We start from the raw sequence: 18644 nt of genomic DNA, 5'->3' as shown, positions 1-18644 counted from the left end.
GAATCCAAGGTCTCTTTCTGCTGATGGCCAGCTAGGTGGTTTAGGATAAGCCTTGGCCTCACTTTCTCTTCTGGCAGAGTGGGCAGTCCCCATCATGTAGGGACTGCAAAGGAGTAGACTTCAGAAGCATAGGAACAGGGTGTGGGGGCATTACCAACTCTGGATACTCCCAGGAGTCCTGTGAGCTGGAGTCTCCCTTGGCCCCAGGTAACCCCTTTGATTGGGTGAAGTCAGCTTCACAAGAATTTAAATACTGTGCTGAGCAGTGAGTGCTCTTTGGTAGGGCAGGGGTGGCACAGGCCTTTAATCCCAGGAGGCAGAGGCAGACAGATCTCTGAGATAAAGGCCAGCCTGGTCTATGTAGCAAGATCCAGGCCAGCTGAGGCTACAGGAAGACCCTGAAAAAAAAAAAGGCAGCAAGCACTGAGGCACACCTAAGCAGCCTAGGGCTGTTCAGTGTCACCTCTGCCCTAGCAGCCCTTGAGGCTTTTGAAACCTCAGGGGAAAAGCCTGAACTAAAGTCAGGAGGCACTTAGAACCTTGGGGGTACTGTGCTTGGTTCCCATACAGAGGCTCTGTCTGACCCCTGGAAGATGTCCCTAACATAAGTCTGGTTGGATAAGGAGAATGAGGAACAGGGACTAATAACTTCAGATGTGCTCTGATCTAGTGCAGTCGAGCACCCACAGCCCTGAATCACTTCCTCTTTGCTGCTTCCTCTTCTTCCTCCCCCACCTCAGGCCCCATCCATGCTGGGTACCTCCTATCCCCACAGCACCACAAAGTACTGAAGTCACCTAATCTTGTTTGGCTTCTCCTGAACAGGTCTGATGGGCTGGTTATTTCCAACACTGGGAGAATCATGATTCACCACGAATCCCCATCTCTGCTACACAAGTCACTGTTCCTCCTTGATAAGCCACCCAGCCCTGAGCTGTCATTGTCCCCACTCCCCCTCTGCAAACTGCTGCTCCTCCCCAAGAGCAGCTGGCCTCACTGTGACCCTCCTGGATCAGGGGTCCCCTCCTTTCCAGCCCCCCACATGGTACCTGGAGAGCCTCAAGATTCAGATGTCAACAGCAAGGACGCTGAGATGCCTCCTTCTCTGGGATGGTTTCCCTCATATTACATAACACCCCGAACACCATCATGGCATTTACCTACAACCTAACCTGCTGATGCCAACAAACTCCATTCAGCTTTCTACACTGGAGGATGAAAGGGCTCTCCCTTCAACGGCAGAAACATGCTCCAGAGGATGCGTTGGCCTTATTCAGGGGACACACCCTAACTTCCCAGTATAGTCCCCTCTGTGTTCACATAGGCACAAAGAACCTTGCACAAAACACTTTATTGAGAAAGGTGGCTGATGTGAACAATGTCTGAATTTGGGAATCTGCATTTTCTTCCCTGCTCAGTCACCAACAAGTCCCTCCCCATCTGTAAATACTCCCTGTCTGAACAGAAAGGGGGTCTTTTCCAGTTCAGATATCCTGCAGTTCCAGAATATTCTATAGTCTGAAAAGATGTGACTGCAGAGGAAGAACCCTTTACAAAGGATTCTGCTGAGCTAGCTAGAGAGTCTGGAAGTTACACTGCCCAGCAGAATGGGGCTTCCAGCTCACTGGAGGCCAGGGTCCACTAGAGGGCCAGTACATGAAGCCACCCCAAGCCCAACCAGGTGCCAGAGTGAGAGCAAAGCCGTACTGATGCTTTGGGGCAAGGGGGTAACAGAGAAGGTTGTCAGCCCCAGCAAGCCTTCCTGGGTCCTGGCAGAAGGAGTTTTGGGAATATGTTCTTAGCAGAAAGGCCCTAGGAGCACCTCTGGGCCACAAACCAAGGCTGGAGGGGAATAGGCCACCTTTGACCCAGTAGGAAAAAAGCCACCAGTGACCCAACAAAATGGTCAGCTACATGGAGATTTTAGAGCTGGCTCTACATACCCGCATGTGCCTGTCCCCTTGTCCTCAGTATGTGTTGTATATGTGGAGACCAGAGGACCACCTCAGATGTCATTCCTGGCAGAGACCGGCAAATCTCTGAGTCTGAGGCAAGCCTGGTCTACATAGCAAGTTCCAGGCCAACCAGAGCTTCAGAATGAGATCCCGTCTTTAAAGAAATAAAAAGGTGCACATAGCTGTCATCTACCTTTCAAAACAAAACAGGGTCTCTCATTGACCTAGAACTACCACATAGCAAGCCCAGAAATCCATTGTCTCTGCCTCCCCAGTGCTGGGATTACAGGGCGCATCACCACACCTGGCTTCTTCTGGGGTTCAAAGTCAGGTCCTCCAAACATTTTACTGACTGACCTACCTCCCAGCCCCTTTCTGCTTAAAGCCACTAGAGCCATCAGCAAAAGTTTTAGCCTTTGTCCCTTCCAAAAGATGTGCTTATGCTGGACACAGACTCCCCCAGAATTGTAAATTCCAGTGCTCCCCATGTCAAGCCTCTAACCTGGACCACTATGGTGCCCCAAAGCCACCATTTCAGGACTTGTATCCCTGTGTTGACAAGCAAGTTATTGACTATGTTTAGGCCGTATATTTCAAAACTATTACCCAACTACTTCTATTTTTAAACTAAAACTAAAGCCAAAGCAAACCACAACAAAGGAAGTTCTAAGATCAGCTCACTTGAAATACCTGTGTGTCTACAGAGTACAAGATAGGACAAACTAGGAGGGCTCAGGGGAGGGCTTGAGTTAATTTTTTTAAAAAATCGGCAGTATATGAAGATACAAACCTGTGACTCCAAGCAGGTGGGGGGCCAAGGCAGAAAGAGTGCCAAGAGTTTGGGCCAGCCTGGCCTGCAGAGCAGTATAGCAAGACTGTCTCCAAAGAGGGGGTGGGGGTCAGATTGGCCAGCAGGGGCTGGGCTAACATGTACAAGACCCAAGGATCCCCTCATACTGCAAAGCAAAAACCATAACTTATAACCCATTTTAAAGAAGCCTCACTTCTCATAGAAAGTGTATTTCTCCTTCAACTTCTGACTTTGCAAGGGTATCAGGAAGCAAGCTGCCTCACCTTCAGATCAGTGTCAAAGTTTGGAGATTTTTGTTTTCTGCTGGCAATGGAACCCGGGTCCTGCACATGCTAGGCGAGTGCTCTACCACTGAGTTACATCCCTAGCCCTTGGTTTGTTTTATACATGGTCTCACTATGTAACCTAGACTGGCCTAGACCTCTATTTCAGCCTTCCAAGTACCGGGATTACAGGCATGCACCACCAGCCTGGCCCTAGTTCTGTTCTTAAAGAAAGGCCCTCCCCTCTCCACAGCCCTTCCCTGCAGGCCTCTCCTCCTCACCCCACACCACCCTCAGCACCAGCTTAATGACAGGCTTCAAATGCCCACAGGGAGGCTACCATGTAACTAGAAGCAGGTAGAAAAGGCCAGTCCAAGGTCAGTGGCCTAGGGCATGAAGTTGGGGGGGGGGGCGGTATACCTTCCCCAGAGTGGGGGAAAATGCCCCTGATATAGAGGCACCAAAGGCAAAGTCCACTTGAAAACTCTCATCCCCCCACAAGCCAGCTCCCTACAACCAGCCAAGCTGTCAATCAGAAGATGGTTGTGCCCTGGTCCCAGGTAAGGTAGCACTTAGTAAAGATCACAGGGCTGGTGACATTCCTGGGGAGCCAGACAGATCTGGGGATTTTTGTCTCTTAATTCCAGGAGGGGTTCTTAAAGGCTGATTTTGCTTGCTCTGGGCTGGTAGTTGGGGAAATACCAGGTTTGGCCTATCATCTGGGCTTGGGCTGGACCCTCCACTCAGCTATGGCAGGTGCCTGTCCTTTTCAAATGCTTTTAATGCTTTTCAGATAGTGAGAGCTTGTTGCAATGGCCAGAGGCTGTGCTGGCGGCCAAGAGCACCCCTGCCTGCCTGCCCCCTATTCCCTTCCTCCAGAAGCTGCTTGAAAGGGACCCTGCCCCACCTTGAAGCCCAGTCTTATGTGGTAGAATGTCATCTCCAGGGTAGCCCTGCTCCTCCTCCCCCCAAAGTCTCCCTGAAGCCTAGGAGAAGGGATTCTTGCAGGTCCCTAGGAACTGATGACATGTCCGGACCAGGTCTCGTGCTTGGTGCCTGGCGCCAGGTGGGTGATGACCACCTCCACAGCCTGCAGTTTCTCATTCTTGGGCGGGATGGAGCACATCTTATAGGTGACTTCGTCGCCTTCCACTGGGACATACTCCCCCTCCACACTGCAGGAGAGAAAGAGCAATCAGCCTGAGATGACCCAATCAGTAAAGTACCTCCTGTACTGGCATGAGGACCAGAGTTTAGATCCCTAGCACCCATGTAGAGACTCCAGGCACCATGGCATGCAGTTGTATCCTAGTGCTGGAGAGAAAGAGCCAAGAGGATCCCTGATGCTCACTGGCCAGTCCAGCCTAGCCAACCAGTGCATCAGTGCTGATGTCCCACATTGCTGAAAGACTTGTCTCAAGAAAGAAGGTGGAGAGCAATAGAGGAAGACACATGGAACCGACCTCTGGCCTCTATGTGTCTGTACATATGTGTATACTCATACCCAAACATGTACACTTGGCTCAATAACACACACACACACACACACACACACACACATATATACACACATCCGTCTGCAGTTAGTGCCCAGAGGGAAAGCCCCTCAGACTCGACTCTGAGATATCAGGATAGATTCCATCTTCCTGGTCACTCAGAACCCCTTCTAGGAACCCCTTCCAGGAATAGCCTCAGTGTCCTGCTCTCACTGTCCTGGTCCCACTGGCTCCTCCCTGGGACTGAAAGACAGAACCCAGCCACAGCTGTCCACACCTCAATGCTAGGCCTGCTGGTGACAGAGACACAGACCATCATGGAATGAGAATCCAAGTGGGAGGGTGGCTCGGACCAGCTTGCCTTAGCAACGTGTACACACAGCGGTCACTGGTCCCAAGCTGTGTGTTTTCCCTTGACTCCCACAAAGTAAGCCTTCCAGAAAATACCTAAAAAGCCAGCCTGGTGGCAAGGCCTGTGATCCTAGTTCCTGAGACAGTAGGATTTCAAACTGAAAGTCCATCTGGCCTAGAGGGAGGGTTAAAGGCCAGTTGGGACCCTGTCTCAAAGGTTTTCTTTAAAGCCTGAGGCAGAGGCAGGTTGATCACTATAAATGTGTGGCCATCCTGGTCTACACTACAAATTCCAGGCCAGCCAAGGCTACACAGTGAGACCCTTTCTCAAAAATAAGAAAGGCAACACAGGTCACAAGGTAAATTTAGGTGGGCACATGCCTATACACAAATGAACATGCACACACACACAAATTAAATATATACATAAAGTTAAAAACTTTAAACAAAAGGTTCTGAGCCAGGCATGGTGGTATATACCTATAATCTCAATGCTTTGGAAAGCAGGTGCAGGATCAGAGTTCAAGGCCAGCCTCAGCTACACAAGAAGTGAGAAAGTTAGAAGCCAGCCTGGGTTGCATGACAGATACCCTATCATGCTAAGGGGGCTGAAGAGGTGCTCAGAGGACCAGGGTTCAGTTGCTCTTGCAGAGGACCAGGGTTCAGTTCCCAGCACCCACACAGCCACTAACAATGGCCTGTAACTCCAGTTCCCAGAGGATCTAATATCCTCTTCAGCTCTCCACAGGCAATCTACACAGATGGTGCCCTTACATGCAAGTAAAACACTCATACACATAAATTTTTTTTAATGTTTTTAAAGAGTGCTGAAAGCCAGGCATGGTGGTACATACCTTTAATCCCAGCACTTGGGTGGCAGAGGTAGGTGGATCTCTGTGAGAGTGAGGCCAGCCTGGTCTATATGGTGGTTCCAGGCCAGTCATGACTACAAGACCGTCTTGAGACAGACTTCTATGGCTCAGCGGCCTAGCACATGGAAGAGCCTAGGCTCTGTTTATAGTACTGGAGGAAAGCAAAAAGTGTTTAATACACTCCAAGCTAGTTCCAGAAAGTTTCTCCCTTGTGACCAAAACCAGGAGGGCTCCCTGATTTTCTAGGGGATTAGTCACCCTTTCACAGTGAGGGTGGCATTTTGATGTCCCTTGATAAGACCCCAAAATGAAACTCCCTCTTAGATCCTGAGCCCCAGGGTCAGCCAACATCCCCTAGAACTGACTGGTTTTGATGGGAAACTCTCAGGGAAATCACATTTTCCCTCTTTGGCTTGGCCACCAGGAAGCTCCCTGTAGCCTGGTTTCAACAGCAGACCCAGACATCACTCACAAAAATATCTTTCTCAGGTCTCTGCTGTCACCTTGGATTCTATCTCTAGCTCAGCCAGGACAAAATCTGGGGGTAGTGGTTGGGTCAAAAGAAGGGGGTCCAGTTAATGTTCCCCAGCCTTCCCCAAAGGCTACCCAAGAGTACAAAGATGAAAGAGGCTGGGGTGGGGAGAGGCCACATCCTGGGCTCCTGAGGCTTCCAGACAGGAAGGAAGGAAGAGCCCCAGTAGTAAATGGTAGGAGAAAGGGCCCAGCCCTGAGCTTCCTTCCTGGAGAAGGGATGAGTGAGCAGCCCCCACGCCTCAACAGGCCATTCCCTTGACACCCTCCCCATAGGCCAGGCACAGGGCACAGTTATGCACGCCAGACCCAGCAGTCCCCACCCTGCTCCCCGTGCCCAGTGTCTGGTAGACACACATCAAAGGCCTCACAGTTCAGACAGACCAGTCACCATCACACATGGACTGCTGTCCAGCCTCCCATACCCCTACACACATCCTCCTGCCCAGGACCCTTCTGTCACACATCCCCATCTGTGTGGGACCATAGCAGCACCACCTCCAACCCCCAGCCCAGGCCTCCAGGCTCACCACAGGGAACTCACTCAGAGATGTGCAGGAAGATGTCAGGGCCACCATCAGCTGGGGTGATGAAGCCGTGGCCCTTGGACCGGCAGAAGCATTTACAGACCCCTTTGTAGACAGGGCCCTGTGAAGCTCTCACCGTCCTGACAGGAAGATGTGAGTGGACATCATTAGCCCTCCACCACTCCCCTGGGGCACACCCACCTCATCCCAGCCTCTGCCCCAGCTTCATCCCAGGGAGGGAGGCTTGGCTTAGGGCTACCATGTAGTCATACAGGCTGTGTACTATAGAGCCCTGGGAGCCATTCACACAGAGGGATGGAAATGATTGGGTGACCTTAGCACATTTTCTCAGGCCTGAGGGGGGTGAGCCAAGAGAGTTGGGAGCATCCCCTTCACAAACTTACTAACAGCTGCTTCCCCCACTTCCTGGGCCCAAAATCTACACCTGCCAGTGTCTACCCGGAAACTGTCCCCACTGCACAGCAAGAAGTCAAGGTCTCATAAGGAAGAGGCCTGTGTGGCTAAAGCCCAGTGATTTTAGCACGCCCACCCAGGGCAGGTTCCTGTAGTAACAGCACCTTAAGTTTGGAGGGCACCTCCCTGTTCCTCACCCACACCCATCACCCAGCCCCAGGCCTCTCCAGGGAATGCTGAGGGGATCGGCCCTCACTGGGGCAACAGCCCCACCCTAGACTCACGCTGAGAAGGTCCTCGTCCGGCGGGTGGGCAGAGGACTGGGGACCACGTTGCCCCGAAGTGGGGATGGAGAGCGATCCCGGGCCCGAGGGGTGTCCAGCAGCCCAACAGAAGTCTGATGTGTAGGGGGCTGTGGCCGGGGGGGAGGCTCAGATGACATGGCTGACCTGCTGAGAGATGGGAGCTTTCAGGGGTCCTGCATCAGAGGCCCAGACCCAGAACAGCCAGAGACTGCCTGCCAAGCACAATCCAGACCACCTTGTCTGGAGCCACACCCCCTGGTTCAGGTATCAGCTCTGGTGCCAGAACCTGGCTCCCATGGCAGCTACAGATCTCCTCTATCACAGCTCTGCAAGAAAATGCCAGGGCATGGGCTACAGTGATGGCTCGTCAGTCAAATGCTTGTCAAGCAAGCACCAAGACCCGACTTTGATCCCCAGAACCAAAATATAATTAAAAAGTCTAGGATGGGCTGGAGAGATGGCTCAGGGGTTAAGAGTATGTACTATCCTTCAGAGATGGGTTCCCAGTACCCACATCAGGCAGCTCACAACTCCAGCTCTACATCTGACACCCTCTTCTGGCCTCCACAGGCACCTTCATGTGCACACACCCTCACACAGATATATATACACACAATTAAAAATAAAAATAGGGCTGGAGAGATGGCTCAGGGGTTAAGAGCACTGGCTGCTCTTGCAGATGACCCAGGTTCAATTCCCAGCACTCACATGGCAGCTAACAACTGTCTATAACTCCAGTTCCAGGGACTCTGACACCATCTTCTGACCTCCATAGGCACTGCATAACACAAGTGCACTTCCACATATGCAGGCAATATATTCATACACATAAAATAATAAAATATTTAAAAATAAAAATAAAACTTTTTTTTAAAAAGGCCTTGGATGGTCACCCTCTGGCCTCCACATCCACATCCACACAAAAAGAAAATGTCAGGTAACCCCCTATGACAAGGAGAGGATCAGCTTCCCTCTCCCTCTCCTACTATGCTCAGAACCCTCTGTAAACACTGTGAAAGGGGGCAGGCAGGACACCTTCAGCCAGCGTGACTTCAACACTGAGCTCAGGACCCTTTCCTCCCATCCCACTCTACCCCACATACCAAAGAGAAGGGAGCAGCACCCAGCAGGCACCCCCCGGGAAAGCTCAAAGCCCTGTATGGCTCCCTGAGGGTCCAGCATGAGTCTATGGCCGGTAGATGACCCTGAAAGGCCACCAGGAAGAGGTGCTCCCAGTAGCTGGGCACACTCCCTGCTATGAGATGAAATCCCCTCAGACATAGCAGAATCCCATAGGCAGAAGGGTACTGAAGCAAGAGGACTGCTGTGAACTCAAGGCCAGCTTGGATTGGTGTGATAGATGATTCAAAACACCAAAAGGAAGAATTCGGGCAGCAGCACCAGACAGCCTGCCACAGCCTGCACCAAGAGACCCCAGATGGGAAGGATTCCAACCAGCCTTGGCTGTAGGCCAAGAGCAACCGCCCCAGCACTGGCCCTGGGCTAAGTCCTTCCCCCTTCCTGAGCTGCTTCCACATCTGAGGAGGGGGTCAACCTCATGGGTCCCGCCACATCTGCTCAGGACTGGGGATGGGGAGAGAAGGTGAAGCTAAGGTAAACAAACTCCCAAGGGGCCAGGGGAGCAGCCTGAAGGAGTCCCTTCCAGTTCACAGCAGGCCCGAATAGGTTTGTGTGGCTTCTGTGTAGGTCTGTAAAGTAAGGAACTGTCTTCTAAGTATCACAGCTACACTTTTTTTCTTTCTCTTTTTTTAAAGCTAGGGTCTCGTAGTCCAGGCTAACCTCAAACCTCCAAAGAGCTGGGATTTCAGATGTGTGCCACATCACATTAATGGGGTGCTGGAGGCTGAACCCAAGGCTTCGTGCATGCTAGGCAAGCATTCTACCAATGGAGCCACATTCCCAATACCCTCAGCTACTTTTGCAAAGAATCCACAGCTCTGTGGACCCTGAGCCCCAGTTGGTAGCCACATTCCTCCATTTGTAGTAACTCGATGGCCCTGGGGTTCGGAGTTTTCACCTGCTCTACCCAGCAAGGCCCCTTCTGCTCTAACCCTTCACCTTTGGGTCCTTGGGTTCCAGGGAGGAGTGGGCGCAAGACAAGGGCAGCCCTCTTCCTTCCCTAAGATTCAGACTTCTCTGTATGCCCCCTCGTCCTCTGGGGACTCTGGCTGGCTGGCTGGCTGGAAAGTGTGACTGGACAGCCTTCCACCCAAGTGACATAGCTACCTACTGACCTCTTCTTAGCTGTGACCCCAGCCAGGCAGGACTTACAAGCCCAGGAAAGCCCCCACCTCACAGAGGTCCCAGCTGCTGGCCTGGCAGTCAGGGCTCCAGCACAGGTCATAGAGTCCTGGAATGTTCCAATGCCGGGAGTTCTGGGAAGAAGGCTGGCCCAGAGAGGGAAAGGGTGGGGTGGGCCCCTGGGCCCCCACCCAGGCCTCCCAGGACTGCTGAGCCATCTCTCCAGATTTTTCTGTTTTTTAAACAACATATGTATTTTAATGGGGCTGTAGAGAAGCTCATAGACCAGCCAGCCTAGCCTATACAGCAGCAAAAAGAAAGAGATCTTGTCTTAGGTGATATCAGGATGAGGTGGAGAACTGCCCTTCCCCCTTCTAACCAGTCTCCCTGTCCCTTCTCCCCCCATCTCCTACCTTCCAGATGAGTGATCTTGAGCAAGTGACTTAACCTCCAAGGTCTAGGCTTCTGTCTGTATGTGAATTGTCCCAACTTCACACAAATCATTAAATTTAAAAGAAGTAGATACATACAGGCTCTGGGCACTGGGTACACACTCTGTCCAGAACACGCAAGCAGCCAGTGTTAGCTAAGACCTTTGCTGTTAACCACAATCATAGTCACTTAACAACATGCCCAGCACGAAGCTCTGTTCATAATACAGGAGACACAGGGCAGAACCTGGAACCAGAGGACAAACATGTAAATGTGTCGGAAAGGTGGTGGTCATAGATGGCCAGAAGGCCTGCTAAAAGAAGGGACAAAAAGTAAAGAGGTGGAGGTGTAAGGTGGGCCTGGAATGTGAAAGTTAGTCAGCCATTTGAAAAATCAAAAGAAGCCAGGAATATTGGTGCCCACCTGTGACCTGAGCACTTGATAAAGGCTGAGGCAAAAAAAAAAAGAGGCTCCTCTGAGCCAGCATGGGCTACACAGTGAGTTCCAGCCTAGTCTGGGCTGCAGAGACACTGTCTCAAAAAGAAAAGAAAAATGGAGGGAGGGTGTTCTAGGTATAGATAGCAAGGTGTGCAAAGGCCCTGAAGTTGGGGAGAGTCAGGTATAGGTGAAGGCCTTCAGGATGGTGGAGGTAGGAATTGAGGTACAGAGCACAGGGCCAGCCTGGGAACCACACTGTATCACAGCATCATGGCTGTTTTCCGTCTCCTCCCTTCTTTGCACCATCCACCTGTCTGCTCACACACCTTAGCATGCCCACCTCTCAGGGTTGACGGAAGAAGCCCCAAACGGAACCTCCTCACTCTCCACTCAAGCCCCTCACATCCCAAATCCACCCTGTCCCTCAGAAAGGCCCACAGAAGCCCACAGCCTTCAGCAGAAGGTGGGGTGGGAGCTGAGGCCAACACAAGGGTTCCTCCACATCCCAGGCCCAGCCCAGGAGCAGGCCAGGGTCTTGGGAGCATTTGTCACTAAGTGTGGGAAGTGCCCTTGGTATGTGCTGAGTGCTAGACACACATTTATCAGACACTGAAGGAAGCTGAGGCACAGAAATGCAGTGACTAGGTCAGGGGGAAGATGATGGGAGGAGACAGGGACAGAGGATGGAGGGGAGACACCCGGGAGATCGGGAGGCTGTATCACTCACTATTCAAGCAGCCTGTCAGGAGTCAGCCCTGCCCACAGCCAGCTACCCCAGCAGGCCCAGAAGAGGAAATGGCAATGTGGGGAAAGGGGTCAGAGTTCAGCTGTGGGGGACAGGCACCCAAGAGGCCACTCTGGCCTTCCCACACCAGAAGGAGGCCTGCAGCAGCCCAAGCTCCCACCCCTACCTCCAACACAGGCTGCAGCCTGCTCTCTCACCAATACCAGGCGTGGCCCTGGAAGGCATGGCCAGCCCAAACCACCCTCCCTGCCGCTCCACTGAGGGGTCAAGGTTGGGTTAAGTTCTCTAGACCAGAACTGATAAGCCTCTGGCCTGAAACAAATTCTGACAAAATATCACAGCCACAGTGAGCCATGACTGCCAGGCTCAGTGCACGTGTTTACAAGTACGAATGTACATAGGTATGGGCATGCCAGTGAACTTGGACGCATGCCTGAGTACATGATCCTGTGAACAGGTACCTTATATGCACAGGGGGGTATGCTCATGGGTATATAAGCAAGGACTGCATGTCCATGTGAGTGTGGATATCTGCTCACCTACATATGCACACAGCTGTGTACACGCACCCTGCATGGAGGGATGGAGCCTGGCTCCCCCTCCAGTACCTGGGTCCCTCGGTTGTACCTCTTTTTTATTGTTGTTGTTGTTGTTTTGAGACAAAGTCTCACTTAGCCCAGGCTTGTTTCCAACTTGCGCTATGCAGGTGAGGATGACCTTGAACTTCTGATCCTCTCACCTCCACGTTCCAGCTGCTGGGATTGCATCATGCCCAGGTTAAGCAATGCTGGGGATGGGACCCAGGGTTCATGCACTCTAGGCAAGTGCTCTATCTTAGCTACATCCCCAGCCACATATGTGATATACTGCACTACCCAAGTGCACCAGCAGAAACCCAGGGCCTTCCAAAGGCTCACTGACAGGACAAGATGAACACCAAGCTACAAGCCCCTCCCAGGCAGGCCCTAGTTCTGAGGGCTGTCCAGCCCAAGGAGAGCGCCAGGGCAGAGGGAGGGAAGCCACATCTACCCTGACTGTCCCCCCAGGGAAGTGGGCCTCTCAGCCTCTTACCCTGAGAACTGTGGAGAAGGGGGCCTCAGCTGAAAATAGCCTGGAAATTTTCCATAGCCTTTCAGCAAGTCCTGGAAGGTTCTAGGAGTTTTCTGCCCACCCCAAAATCAGAGCCCTGGTTTCTGTTACCCAGGGGCCAAAGCCAGCACCTTCTGTGCTCTTGGCCTTAAAGTTCCCAGCCATATTCAAGATGAATTTTTCCTCACTCTCTCCGTTTGTTTTAAATTTTTATGTGTATGAGTGTTTTGCCTACGTGCATCCTAAGTGCACCCACGTCATGCAATGCCCAGAGGCCAGAAGAGGTCGTTGGATCCCCTGGAATTGGAGTTAGGTATGGTTGTTAGCTACCATACAGGTGCTAGGAACTGAATCTAGGTCCTTTGGAAGATCAGCCAGTGCTCTTAATGGCTGAGCCATCTCTCCAGCCCCTCTGTTTTTTTAAGACAGGGTCTTACACTGTTTATCCTAGGTTAGCCTTGAACTCATGGCAATTCTCCTGCCTCAGCTTCCCTAGTGCTGGGATGGGAGTGGGGCTCAGAGCACCACACCCAGCTGGGAATAATCTTTTGAGCCAGAAGTCAGGTGCTTACTTCAAGGAGTGGAGCCTGGAAGTATTAGCAGTCATTTACATTTTAGTGAGAGGGAGTTCACTTCACAAGGCTCCTTAAAGGCAGGAAAATGGGGAGTTGGAGAACAAGAGCATAGTTCAAGTTGGACGCTTCATTCTCGGGCAAGGCTAGAACCTCTCAAAGCCTGTTCTTCAGATGGGTCTGTAGCTGGGGAAGGTCACCACTAGGCATTGTGCTGGGACGCCCCACCAGCAGAGGGCCAGGCCATACTAGCAGGTAGGGCTGTTGAAGACTCAGGTCACACTAAGGGAAAGGGACAGAGCAGACACTAAGACTAAAGACCCAGCTACAGAGGAGAAGGTGGGAAACCAGTGCTGCTTCTAATGCTGTGGCTTGGTGGGCACCAGGCATTAGGCTCCCCTTCCCATCAGCCCCTGGGGATGCACTCTTTCAGTCCCGTCATCCTAGGAAACTGAGGACCAGCCTCCGCAGCTCCTGGGAATCTCTGGCCCATGTCCAAATTCAAATTGAGACTCTGCAGGTGTGGGTGGAGTTAGTGATGTTTTGCTTGGTCACTTGCTTAGTAGTTCTGTCTTGGGGGTTGTTTTGGTTTTGGTGCTGGAGATAAAGCCAGGATCTCCCAGCTGTAGCACCGAGCTACTATCCCAGGCCTCAAGACTACATTTCTTTTTTTTTTTTAATATTTATTATTTTTATGTGTATGTGTGTTATTGCCTGCATGTAAGTAAGTGCACCTGAGTCATGCAATGCCCGAGGACGAAGAGGCTGTTGGATCCCCTGGAACTAGAGTTACAGATAGTTGTTAGCTGCCATGTGGGTGCTGGGATTCGAACCCCGGTCTTCTGCAAGAACATTCAGTGCTCTTAACCGCTGAGCCATCTCTCCAATCCCCAAGACTACATTTCTAAGGGGACCCAGGGGAGGTGGCTGCCAAACCATCCAGCACCAAGGCGGGGGACGGACACGACGGCCGGGATGGATGGACACGGACTGGACGAAGGAACAGACCACTCTCCCAACATAAGCAAACCGCACAGGGCCAGGGCTCCAGGAGTTACATAGTTCCCCTGGGTTCCTGGTTCCCACCTCCATCTCCACCCCTACCCGGCCAGATCCGAACCTCATAGAAAAGTGCCCATGGCTGGGGGAGAAGGGGGACAGGTTAGCTGGACTAAACACGGGGATCCCTGGAAGACATAGGGGCAAAGAAAGAACCAGAGGTTCATACAGTGTTGGGGGCTGGCCAGCCACACTCAGCTCCATTGTTCCGGGGAGAAGAGGAGGAGAGGAAGGGACGGCAGGGGCGGGGCCACATCGCCAAGAAGAGCAAACAGCCCCAGCCAATGAGAACTGGCCTATCCCCTCCAGGGGCCCAGCTAGGGAACCCCGCCCTCTGGGTCTGAGGACTGGGAAAAAGCTGGAAGCCAAGTAGCCCCTCCAATGTCGTCGACAAAACTCCAGAGGGGAGGGGCATCCAAGGGACAGAAGCCACCCCAGCTCTCTGCTTGACAGTCCGTCCTAGTCCAAGTAAGCCCCATGCTCCCCCAAACACAGCCCTGCACTCCCCTCCCTGGCCCTCCTTCCACTTTGTTGTCTCCCAGTCTTCCCCCAATCCTCCCCATTACTGGGCCAGAATCTCTTCCACACCCTACCACCACCCACTGGTTCCCTGACTCACTTTCCTGTCTGTCCACCTGGACAGGGAAGTGCAGCAGACGAAGCCACCATGAATAGCGGAAGGCAGGCTCGATCTACAATAATGGCCCCCTTGGTGCTCCCGTCAGGCCGGGGCCACTGAAGAACCCTTCCCTCTTAACAGTCAGCTGATGAGCTACAAACCAAATTCCTTCCCTGGCCACTGGGCAGGACAAAGAAAGGCAGCCCCACACACACACACCACCACCCCAGGACGGCCGGGCCTAGCTCAGCTCACTGTGACCCCAACACAGGAGATTTTGTTCTCACCCTGGAGGGACTCCCAGACAAGTTGGGGGGAGGGGGCAGTGGCACCCAGGCTGCTACTAGAAAGGATGGTAGAGGGAAGGAGGCTCTGGGGAAGCCTCAGGCCATTGCAGGGAATGGCTTAGCTGGGACTTAAAGAATCTCTTAGGGGCATAGGGTCAGAAAGCAGGAGCACTAATTGTTTTTTTCTTAAATAGGGTCTCATGTAGCCCAGGCTGGCATGGTGGCTACCGCCTTTGATCCTAGCAGAGACAAAATGATGGAGCTAGTTCCAGGCCAGCTGGGACTAGCGGGAGACCCTGTCTAAAAACAAATGAAACAAAACAAAAAACTTGCTATGGGGCTGAGTATGACCCTGAACTCCAGGCATCAACCAACACTTCCAGTTTAATGAATCGATTTTTTTTTTCACAAGTTCCTCCTAGCTTCAGTTAGGAGAAGCACCAAAAATGGGCACAGAGGCAGAGAAATAGCCAAATAGCCAGAAGAAGAAAAATAACTCCCTATTCTCAGGACACAGGGGTAGCCACTTCCCTCTGTTCCAGCACACACCCCTTTCTGGTAAAAGTTCTACCCCGGTCAGCAGAGGAGGCCCTGTATTTTGCAGACACCTCCTCCACCTCTCAGAACTCAGGCCCTGTGGGGCCTGCCGATCTCCAATTACCGCTGCACACACCTCTACTGCTGTGGGCTCATCCTGGCTTTTAAAAATAAAAATCAAAAAACAACATTGCATTTCCGGCCTGCCAGCGCCGGTGAAGTTTTCCTCTGCGTCCTGGGGGGCCCCCATCCGGACGAAAACACCCCGGGTGAGCACCTCAAGCTACTCCTCCTCCCCAGAAGCGGCCAATTGCGCGGCGCCAGGGCCGCTCCCCCTCTCCCGGCCTGGCCAGGGTCTCACCCCCGTCCCAGTCCAGCCCGCAGCTGGCGCGGCCAGGCCCTGAGGGGACAGCTCCGCCTCCCGCGTGTGGCGAGTCCCCAGCAGAGATGCTCCAGCCTACGGGTGAGGCGGAAGGGAGGGCGCTCCCCGTACCCACAAAACAGGTGGCCTGGCGGGAAGTGCAATCGGATGCGAGGCTGCGATCCCTCCTGCTGCGGCCACACCCACACATGTCCCTCGGGGGCGATGAGTAACCGGCGCACCACAAACAAGTCGGGCGACTGGGTCAAGTCGGGGAGGGGGAGCGGGGGGGGGGACCGCGGTGTTCGCTGGAGAGTCGTTAAGACCCAGCGGAGGGGAGGGGGGAGTTAAGGTACAGAGCAGATCCCCGTCCCATTCCCTGGGCTCCCGGGGCCTGGGGACCCCGCGCCCCACCGCGCCCTTCCCGCAAGTCCCGGGAACAGCCGCCTACCAAACAACGCGTTCGACTCCGCCTGCTGCTGGGCTCCGACTGCGAGAGCTGAGCGGGGCAGGGGGCGAGGCCGAGGGGCGAGGGGCGGGGCTCGGAGGCCACGCCCCGGAGAGCTCCTGACCAATGGACGCGCGTCTCGAGGTCCGGGGCGGGGCCATCGGGAGGGCGGGGCAGCGCCACGCCGCCGCTGCCCCAGACCTTTGTGCTCGCTCACTGCGGGCTGGAGCGCGGGGTGCGGGCCCTGGGGACGCTGCCAGTGGGTGAGGGCCTGTCCCTCGGCTGCTGACGCTCGCGGCCGGCCGAGTGCCCAGCAAAGTAGCAGAATCGCCTGTCTGCACCGGTGCGTGTCCCCGGTACAAGTTGTTCGAATCGGGCTCCCACCTGCCCTTGACTCCAGATAAGCAGGGCGCCTCGGTTTTAGCAGGAACGACCAGATAAAGGAAAGGAGCTACCGAAAAAGAAACCCGGCAAAGCAGAATTGAGGGGGCGGGGGTGGCTGTTGTTTTTGTTCTCTTTTAATTTTTCTATTGATTTATTCGTTCATTGGTTGATTTTGAGGCAGGATGGCCTCAGACTTGCGGTCCTCCTGCCCTCCCCACCCCCCGATGCTGGGATTCCTGGCGGGGGACGAGCACTAGGCCCAACTTTTTCCAGTTTTCCTTTCCGCGGAGGTGTTTCTTCAGATTTGCAGAAGCTGGATGTAGCGGCACACGCCTTTAATCCCAGCGCTGGGGAGGCAGAGGCAGGTGGATCTCTGTGCGATCGAGCCAGCCTGGTCTATATAGTGAGTTCCAGGCCAGCTGGAACTATAGGAAGACCCTGTCTCAAAAAAATTACAAGCAAACAAATCTGCAGGAGAGGAAACAGGCATAAGAAGCCCTGGCATGGTAAAGGCAAGTAGAAAGTGGGCTCTGAGCGTGACCCCAGGGCAGGTTCATATATGCGGGTCATGGGACAGAGCCATCAGTAGATGTAGTGAGTTCGGGATTGGGGTGGTTACCACACCAGGCACTCTGAACTATCAAGGGCCCTGTGATAGAAACCAAAACAACTCAAATAGAGAGACGGGCCTTCTGCTGCCTCTGGCGGTAGAAACATAAAATGATACAATCACTGTGGAAGACAGATTCAGAGTCTCCGAATAGTTAAACCCAGGTTCACGCCCCAGAGAATTAGACGTGGCCATCCACACAGACTTCGGTGAAGATGTACTCAGCTGTGAGACTGTTAGGTTGCTTTCGAGGCAATGTGCCCTGTAGCCCAGTGTGATGGTTAATCTCGATTGTCAACTTTATCTAGAGTCAACTAAAAGGCAAGCCTGTGGGGGATTTTCTTGTCTTTGTTTTTTTGTTTTTGAGATAGGGCCTCCCTGTCCTCAGTTGGCCTGGAACTCACTATGTAGACCAGGCTGGTCTCGAACTCACCCAGATCTCCCTGCCTCTGCCTCCCCAGAGCTCCAAAGCATGCACCGCTGTGTCTCGCTGATTTTCTCAATTAGGTTATTGAAAGTGAGAAGAACGGTGGCACAGATAGAACAGAGTCCAAGTAGAAGCCTTTGCTTTTTGCAAGCTTGCCTTCCCGTCTCACAGGCAGTTCATCGACTCCGTAGCTACCACATACTGTCACCATCCTTCGCTGTCATGAGCCTAGATTCTTCTTCCCTTCCAGTGAGGACTGAAGACCAGTGACTCTCCGGGAATCCTTGAGGCTTTCAGCACCAGTTTGGGACTACTGAGGCCTCCAGCTTCATGAACTGAGAAGCCACTGGGTTCTTAGCCTCTCCAGTATGAAGACAGCCACTGTCGGACTACCCAAACCATATCTGAAAGCCAATTTAATAATCCTGTTTAAATACATTTTCATTCTACTAGTTCTGTTCCCATAAAGAACCCCAACTAGGGGGCTGGAGAGATGGCTCAGCGGTTAAGAGCACTGGCTACTCTTGCAGAAGACCCAGGTTCACTTCTCAGCACCCACATGGTGGCTAAAACTGTTCATAACGCCAGTTCCAGAGGAATTCAATGCCTCTTCTGATTTCTGTGGGCACTGCATGACATAGGTGCACTTATATACATGCAGGCAATACACTCATACACATAAAATACAAATAATAAAACATTAAAAAAAGAGCCCTGACTAATATATCCAGGCTAGCCTGTCATTGTATATGTAGACAAGCCAAAGAGGACCCTGATCCCGATCTCCTGTCTCTACCTCCTGAGTGTTGGGATTACAGGCATGTGCTTCCATACCCAGTTTTTATTGAG

At 52.8% G+C, this 18644-nt stretch overlaps 1 protein-coding gene across 2 annotated transcripts; it reads right to left on the bottom strand.

The window, feature by feature from the left end:
* Positions 1-1335: 1335 nt before the first annotated feature.
* On the bottom strand, positions 1336-16444 carry Carhsp1 (calcium regulated heat stable protein 1). Of its 2 annotated transcripts, none has more exons than XM_008829948.3 (4): positions 16378-16444; positions 7505-7672; positions 6824-6946; positions 1336-4204 (listed from the first exon to the last, which is right to left on the bottom strand). In XM_008829948.3, exons 2-4 carry the CDS (start codon positions 7660-7662, stop codon positions 4042-4044), a joined length of 444 nt encoding a protein of 147 aa, XP_008828170.1. In that variant the 5' UTR covers positions 7663-7672; positions 16378-16444; the 3' UTR covers positions 1336-4041. The 2 variants fall into 2 exon arrangements, with proteins under 2 accessions (XP_008828170.1, XP_017652853.1); XM_017797364.2 differs by having other exon boundaries at positions 7505-7669; positions 16378-16443.
* Between the last annotated feature and the right edge of the window lie 2200 nt (positions 16445-18644).

This window comes from Nannospalax galili, unplaced genomic scaffold (genome assembly GCF_000622305.1).
Source record: "Nannospalax galili isolate Female #2095 unplaced genomic scaffold, S.galili_v1.0 scaffold32, whole genome shotgun sequence".
NCBI classification, from domain to species: domain Eukaryota; kingdom Metazoa; phylum Chordata; class Mammalia; order Rodentia; family Spalacidae; genus Nannospalax; species Nannospalax galili.
Note: the sequence above shows the minus strand (reverse complement) of the source record. Positions and strands in the feature narration are given on the sequence as shown.

Excerpts from the sequence above, each read along its gene's own strand:
- Carhsp1 (XM_008829948.3), bottom strand. The coding sequence starts at position 7,662 with ATGTCATCTGAGCCTCCCCCCCGGCCACAGCCCCCTACACATCAGACT. Across the intron at positions 6,947-7,504 it reads CGGACGAGGACCTTCTCAGC|GACGGTGAGAGCTTCACAGG; the intron begins GTGAGTCTAGGG and ends TCTTCCTGTCAG. Across the intron at positions 4,205-6,823 it reads ATCTTCCTGCACATCTCTGA|TGTGGAGGGGGAGTATGTCC; the intron begins GTGAGTTCCCTG and ends TCTCTCCTGCAG.